Below are 8281 nucleotides of genomic sequence, written 5' to 3' on the forward strand. Positions count from 1 at the left end.
TGCTCGTTTCAGTGTGGAGTAGCCTAATGATTTTTTAAGTTAGTTAGCACGCTGTTTACATTACCTGATCGTACATTGTACATTGCCTGATTTAACAATCGTGTATTATACAATGTTTAGGGGAAAATGCATGAAATTGGTTTTGGGATCTTCTCTGATTCTTCTCTCTTTTACCCTCTAGATGGTATTCACAGCGTTACAGCATTTTGCACCTTAAGGGTTACAATCATCACTGATGACATGCTTACGAATAGCATCACAGTACGACTGGAAAACATGTCCCAAGAGAAGTTTCTCTCCCCTCTGCTGGCTCTCTTTGTGGAAGGTGTGGCTACTGTACTGTCAACAACCAAGGAGGGCATTTTTGTCTTCAACATTCAAAATGACACAGATGTTAGCTCCAATATTCTGAATGTGACGTTTTCTGCCCTACTTCCCGGTGGCATTCGAAACAAATTCTTCCCCTCTGAAGACCTTCAGGAGCAGATCTACCTCAACCGGACCCTGCTCACGCTGATATCTACTCAACGAGTGTTGCCTTTTGATGATAACATTTGTCTGCGGGAACCTTGTGAAAACTACATGAAATGTGTATCTGTACTGAAATTTGACAGCTCTGCACCATTTATTAGCTCAAATACTGTACTTTTCCGACCTATACACCCTATCAATGGTCTGAGGTGTCGCTGTCCCCCTGGGTTTACTGGTGATTATTGTGAAACAGAGATTGACCTCTGCTATTCTAATCCATGTGGAAACAATGGCCTTTGTCGAAGTCGAGAGGGAGGCTATACTTGTGAATGTTACGAAGACTACACTGGTAAGTTGTTTCTTGGCGCCTTAAATATTGAGCATGCATTATGAATTTAGGAAAGGGCACTCTTTTGCTTTCTCAATGAATCATAAGGTTATCAGTAACCATTAGACAAATTTGAACTTTTTTATATATAAATACAATTGTAGGAAAGGCCATAGTCAGAAAATATAACTTTCATAGAATGTGTGTTGCTTCCATCTGGTCACTCCCAGCCCCGAGTATCGGTAAGGTAAGGAACTACCTCCTCTTGAACTCCTCCCACCCACTTATCTCTCTTCCCTACCTTTGACCTTTTGGATGACTGCACAGCAGCACCCCTCACAGTTGCAAATTGAGGTCTACCTGTACTTTCCTACTGAATGGTCTCTCTGAACAAAAAATAGATTGACATTTTCTGCTATTGAGTGTAGTCTTAAATCATTGTTGGTATTAATGTTGTAGGGGCAGGAACATCATCTGCTGGATCCAACTTACATTATTTCCTTGGACAAAGCTGATTAAGGCATGTTACCTACAACAGTCAAGGAAACAGCACAGATTGTGCACCTCCCCTTAACTGCTATCAGTTGAGAGAACTGTAAATATGTGGCTTTGCCAGTCCATAATTGCCATTTCAGTCTTTCATTTGTCTTGTTGTCTCTCTTTGGGATTTCTATACTTGCCAACATCTGCTTTTGTAGGTGCTTTATCTTTACTGAGAGATCGAGAGCTTGTTTTTAAATATGAGTTATTTGAAGCTGGAAAAGATAACATGATAGTTGAAGGATAGTGCCAAAACAGTAAATAGGGCACATTGTGTAATGAAAAGGCTGTGGCCTTGGAAATTGCCTTGCAGATGATCCCTGCAGATAGAAAAGTCTGGCCATGGACCATGCGAACTTACATGTGGATGTGGGATGAGTGATTCACCAAGGAAGCATAATCTTTGGAAACAGACCAATCTGATGGGCATCACTCCAGAAATAGTTCACTGTGATTCAATACTTAAATCAGGATTAAGAATCTGAAAAACAGAATTCCATAGTCTAGGAAGAGAAAAACAGAAAGTGCTGTCATTTGTTTTAGGAACATTATGCCTTAATAAGCATCTAACATATATCAGATTTTTGTATGAACTAGTACATTGATTTTGAGCTGCATTCCTATAAAATCTAGAGTTTTAAATAGTGACTACTACTTAGCTGGTTTGGGGCAGAATGTGATGAAATTTGCAGCGATAAAGGGCAATTTTGCAGAAATAGCATATAGACTGGGAAAAAAAGTGCAAAAGAAAGGGTTGACCATAAGGAATAATAACATGCTTCCCAAAAATGTGGTGGCGTTGATTATGGGTTTTGAGACAGAAATAAAGAGATTTACCTGCTGATCTTTTCCATTTGCTCCTGTTGCCATGACATTGTGAGAATTAATTCTTAGAAATTCTATATTAGAGTCGCGCCTAAAGAATATAATAGATTACCCATGTGGATAAATAAAATAGCAATACAGGTAGTCCTTGACTTACAACAATTTATTTAGTGACCGTTTGAAGTTACAACAGCCCTGAAAAAAGTGACTTATGACCATTTTTCACACTTACGAATGTTGCAACATCCTCATGGTCACGTGATCAAAATTCGGAAGCTTGGCAACAGACTCATATTAATGACGTTTGCAGTGTCCCGGGGTCATGTGATCCCCCTTTTTCAACTTTCTGACAAATAAAGTCAATGGGGAAGGCAGACTTATAACAACCATGTTACTAACTAACAACTACTGTGATTCACGTAAAAACTATGGCAAGAAAAGTCGTAAAGTGGGGCAAAACTCACTTAACAAATGTTTCACTTAGCAGCAGAAATTTTGGGCCCAATTGTGGTCGTAAATCAAAGACTACCTGTCCGCAATCATCAGCTTAATCTGAGATTTGGCCAAATCTAGTATATTCCTGTGACATTTATATATGTTGTGCAAAGGCCAAACACTGGGAATGTAAGAAATATGTAATGATATTACATACCAGGTCCTTCCTATTCTTTTTTTTTGTTTATGTCGCCATAGACTTAAAAGATTGAGTTATCCATGCTGAAATGGCAATACACAAAAGAATGCAGCATTTTTGGAAGGTCTAAAATTTCACTTTGTCCTTTTAAGAAACGTATCTCACAGATAAGCAAAAAGTAAAAATATTTTTCAATTAGCATAAAAATGTCCGGCTCTTTGCTATGATATATGCTGATTATAAAGAAAATATACTTTAATCCCTGAACATCTCGATTTCCTCTAGAACACAATTACGTCCCAATAAAAAGGCTTCTTTTCTCTCTTGTTTCCATTTTTGCTAATGCTCTGAAGCTTTCCATTGTTGGATGTAATTTAGACATGATGAAAGTTTCTCAGTCTTCAGGATTCTTCTGTTTCAAGGAGTAAGGTACACAGAGCTTTTACAAGCTATTTCTGAAATGGAAATACCCAGTAATTATAATTATCTGGAGCAACTGCACTTCCTGTGATGCAAGGAGGTGAGTGATAAGGACACATAATATTTGTAGGTTTAAAACAGATCTGGAACAATATTTTTTTTCAGGTCACCAGGCACCATCTATCTACGTGCTAAAAGAAAACAAAGGGAAATTTCCAGAAGGATTTTTTTTTCTGTCTCTTTTATGTAGAAAGCAAGGCCTAAATTTCTTTAGTTTTGGCTCAATGTGTTCCATGAAAATACTGCATGTGCTTTGCTCTAGTATACCCATGTAACATTTGAAATCATGATCACTGGCTGAAATTTTTCTCATTTCAATTTGGAATTGGAAACCTGACACATTAAAACATTTTTCTCGGTCAAAGATAGCACACGATTTTTGAAACATGTGCTGGGGGCAATGTGTTAAAAAAAAAAAGTATACTTAGAGCCAAGACAAAAAACCCACTTTATTTAATTCTCCTAACAATTTCTTTGTTTAAAAGATTTGTATGGCACCCATCTTAAAACACAACTCTATTGGCTCACAGCAACAATAAAACCCAAACTATAAAACACATAAAAACGTAAATCTGTAAAACACAATTGAAATGCCTCAGTCGTCCCCTTACTAAGGTGACCAACTTTTTTACAATGAAAAGGAGGACACAAATAAATTGAAGAAAAAAATATCGTAAATAAAAGAAACATTTTATTCATTGCAACAATAATACAGAATACACTATAATATGATAAATGCATAATGAAAAACATTTGTAACAATAACATTTTATATTATAATTATGCTTACATGCTGTGCCCCCGCCCGCAGCCGCCCCGCCAGCACTGCTGCCCCGCCGTGTAGAGCGGGCCCCGCAGCTCCCAAAGCACCAGCTGCGCTGGCTCCGGCCCCGGGGGCAGCCCGCCGTCAACACACCCACCTGCAACCGCCCTGCCAGCACCACCACCCACCCTGTGCAGCCCCATGTAGAGCAGGTCCCGCGGCTTCCACAGCACGGGGGGCAGCCGGCCACCGCCGCCCCTCACACCCCACCCGCAGCAGCCCCGCCACCCCTGCCTCTTGCACCCGCAGCCATTATTGCCCTAGCAGGGCCGAAGATCAAGAGAAAGTTACCGTGGCGTCGCTGCTCCAGTCTCCTCCAGGTATCTTCAGGACTAACTAGGAGATGGTGTAGTTGGGTAGCAAAGTTCCTGCCAATTCGCCTTCGCTGCAGACAACTTACATGTGCAAAGTTTGCCGGCCAGGTGTTTTGGCGTTCTCAGCAGCAATTCCTATTGACTTTCGAAAGCCAATGGGAGTAGCACAGCTCATGCAAAAGTTGAAAAAAAAAACCATCAAAAAAAGGTGCCAGAACGCTGTTCTGAGTGTTCTATGAGAAAAAAAAGCCCTGCAGATTAGTCTTCAAATATTGAAAAGGAGGACATGTAGGAGGACACTTTTTGAGGGAGGACAGAACTCACAAAAGGAGGACTGTCCTCCCTAAAGGAGGACGGTTGGTCACCTTACCCCTTACAATGTCCCAACAAGCAACCCAAAACATCCTCCCTCTACTTCAGTGCCTGGGTAAAAAGCCAGGTCTTGATGGCCTTCTGCAAGGCAAAAGGACGGGGCCTGCTGGATCACTGGGGGAAAGATATTTCATAAATTGTGACAGTCACAGATAAGGCACGCTTCCAAGGTCTTCCTAAATGGCAAAGTTTCAGGGAAGGGACTGGGAGTGTGCCTACCCTATCCAAACTGTAGGATGGGAAGATACTCTCAGGGAAGAGGTGGTCCCACAAATAATTTGATCCCATGCCACGTAGGTCTTTAAAGGCAATAATCAGCATGTTGAATTGCACTTGGAAGGAAACTGGAAGTTTGCATAAGAGAGGTGTAACATGGGTAAACCTACAAGTTCCCAGATTGTGCAGGCTGCTACATTCTGGACCAGTTGTAGTTGCTACAAAGGAAGTCCTATGTTAAGCGCCTAGCAGTAATCTAGTAGGAAGAAACTGTGGCATGAATAACCATAAGCAAGGCGTCCTGGTACAAGAAATGGTGTGATTGGCATCCAAAATGAATCTGTGCAAAGACATCACTCCCTGCCCCCAAGCCATGACTGTCACCTACTCATTGAGGATTTAAATTCGATTTAAATTAATTAAATGGACTTAATATGCATATATTCTCCCAGTAATGTGTTTAATATTTCTTTCATCAGATTAAAAATTACTTGATAATAGTATTTGAAGGCTTCTGGACCATACTTGCAGTTTTCAGAAGCTGAACTTTTCAGCTAAAGTGTGTGCCTGATCCTGGAAAAATGTGAAAAGTTCATCCACTATTTCTCTTCTCTCCCCACCCCACTTTTACAGGTAGTTCTCAATTTATGAGCCCAACATTTCCATTGCTAAGCAAGGCAGTTGTTAAGTGAGTTTTGCCCCATTTTACAATCTTTCTTTCCATAGTTGTTAAGTGAATCATTGCAGTTGTTAAGGTAGTAATGGCTACTTGTTGACGTTGCTTGATAGAAGGTTGCAAAAGGTGATCACATGGTGCTGGGATACTGCAACCATCATAAATCTGAGTCAGTTGTCAAGATTCTGAATTTTGATCAGATGACCTTGAGGATGCCACAACAGTCATAAGTCTGAAAAATGGTCATAAGTCACTTTTCCCAGTGCTGTTGTAGTCACTAAATAAGCTGTTGTAACTCAAGGACTACCTGTATTTTATACCATATTCTTTGTTGAGTAAAGCAAATGGGTTGAGGAAAGGGAGGTCAAAAAATTGTGGAACATGTGTATTTCAATTACTTATTGCAAGCATAGCATTTTTAGTATTGTTGCAATTGTTTTCATGGTGGAAAGACCTGTCAACATTTGGAAGGAAGAAAAAAGGTTATTGATTAATTTGATTGCATAATAATAACATGTGACATACAATATAATGCATGTCTTGCCTGAAGAAGTGCTTTCCATATAAATTCAGTCAACTCTCATGATCTCACAGCCAATATTGGCTGTCAGACAATAGGAGCTGAATCCATCGTGTTGAAGAAAGGAGGTTGGGGAAGATGGTTGTTGAACACTGCTGTAGAAGACAACTAGATTTTTATCTCTTTTCACTCAGTGGGTGAACTTGAGCCAGGTACTCTCTATAATCTTAGAATTGCTGTGAGAATATACTAGAAAAGAACATGTACTGCCTTCATCTCTGCAGAAGCAACAGGTTTTAAATAAAGGAGTAAACCTATTTCTAATTAGTAAAATAAAACATTGTTATCTGGAAGCCAGAGTGTTACACTAACTGGTAAATTAATATTTAGTTTTTAATATGTAATAATTTTATAGAACACCTCATTTCCCCCCCCCCAACAGCTTAATGAGAAGTATTTGATTACTGTTGTTTCTGTTAAAGTACTGTAAATGGTTTCCCCATTACTCATTCTGCTAAGATATTAAGTGAGTGTATCTATGTGTCTGTGTGCACACACATATGTACACACACACACACATTATGGAATGCTGCTATTTAAAAAAACATATTTTTCCTTTCGTCTTAGCTTCTGAATTCTGAGCTGTCTCACTGGTTATATTTGTCTACTACAGTCTTCGGAGGGCACCATCCGTTGACCTATTCAAAGAGCCTCAGGTGCCATGCCATCATCCCAATATCTTCTGCACTCTCCCACTCCCAGCCTTGCATCTGGGGGTTTTTTTTCCTGCAGAAATATTTTCAGAGATCAAAGACTTGGATTGTTTCTTGAAATCTAGTCCAGTATTCTTGTTTGCTCTTTTTTTAATTAGTTTTCAAGTGGTTTGACAGGATTTCTATGTTACAAAAGCCTTTTAAAGTGCTAGAATTAAGGAAGCTTTGCGTGTGAAAGTGATATACCTAATGTCACCATATTTTCCGATCTTCATCCACAGATGGATTTTAGTGTTTCAGCTCGGCAATGTGCTGCCATCGTGGGCAGGAAAAAGTCACTGCTATTGAGAACATAATCAAGAGTTTATGATTATGTTCCTGGACAGAAAAAAATGGCTTTCTGTAACACATTGTGAATACAGATAGGAAAATCAAGACTATGAGTGTAAACACGAACCAAGGATTATATTTTCAGAATGCAAAGGGTTCCAGGTATAAGAAGAAAAGTGGTGATTCCTCTCATTCAAAACAAGAACATTGCTAAAGTAAACTTATTAACTAAAGCAAGGGTGTCAAATTCGCAACGTCACATGACTTGTCGTGACATATTGCAACTTTTTTTCTATTGCCGGCAATGGGGTGGCCGCGGTTTTACCATGACGCATCCAGCCTGCGGGCCGGCAGTTTGACACTCCTGAACTAAAGGATCACTGTGAAGCCCAATTTATTTGTTCATTTCAGTCTTTTCAAGTTGCCTTTTAAATGAGCTACTGTAGATGACTCCAAAGAACATTTTATTATAAAATACTGCATTCCATAAATGCACAAGAAGAAGAATATAACAGCACTATGGTAGCAATCCTATAGGTATGATCATCTACTTTGGTTATCATCAGTGATTCAACACTAATTTGAATGGGGGAAAGCATTGTAACATAATGGTTGCTTGTACCATTATACTCATCTGTTTCTCATTGGCAAAAAAACCTACATGTAATGTTTACACAAAAAAGGGAAAAAAGGCAGGCCCTAAAGAAAATGAATAATGCTCCTATTAAATAGTTAAACTAGGAGTTAATAAGTTAGCAGTAATCTGTGCTGCATAACTGCTTTTATCAAATTACACTTTCCCATTTGTGTGAGTAGCAAACAGTAATTCAGCAAGTTAGATTGGGAAGGCTGAATGCAACCACATGTTTGTTGGATCCGTGCCCCTCCTGGCTGGTACTGGCAGCTCGGGAGGGTACACGAGCCTGGCTCCAGGGAATTGTTAACGCTTCTTTGCAGGAGGGTGTCTTTCCTGCGGCCCTTAAGGAGGCCGTTGTGAGGCCCCTCCTCAAGAAGCCTTCCCTGGACCCAGATGAGTTGG

General features: G+C 39.8%; 1 protein-coding gene across 1 annotated transcript in view; it reads left to right on the top strand.

The window, feature by feature from the left end:
* CELSR1 (cadherin EGF LAG seven-pass G-type receptor 1) overlaps positions 1-8281 on the top strand; it is a 153960-nt gene that overhangs the window by 50491 nt on the left and 95188 nt on the right. Inside the window, exon 2 of the mRNA XM_015823755.1 lies at positions 182-820. Coding sequence (XP_015679241.1) covers positions 182-820 — 639 coding nt within the window. The remainder of the gene's footprint in view (positions 1-181; positions 821-8281) is intronic.

Source organism: Protobothrops mucrosquamatus, unplaced genomic scaffold (assembly GCF_001527695.2).
Source record: "Protobothrops mucrosquamatus isolate PMUCROS unplaced genomic scaffold, P.Mucros_1.0 scaffold1976, whole genome shotgun sequence".
NCBI lineage: Eukaryota > Metazoa > Chordata > Lepidosauria > Squamata > Viperidae > Protobothrops > Protobothrops mucrosquamatus.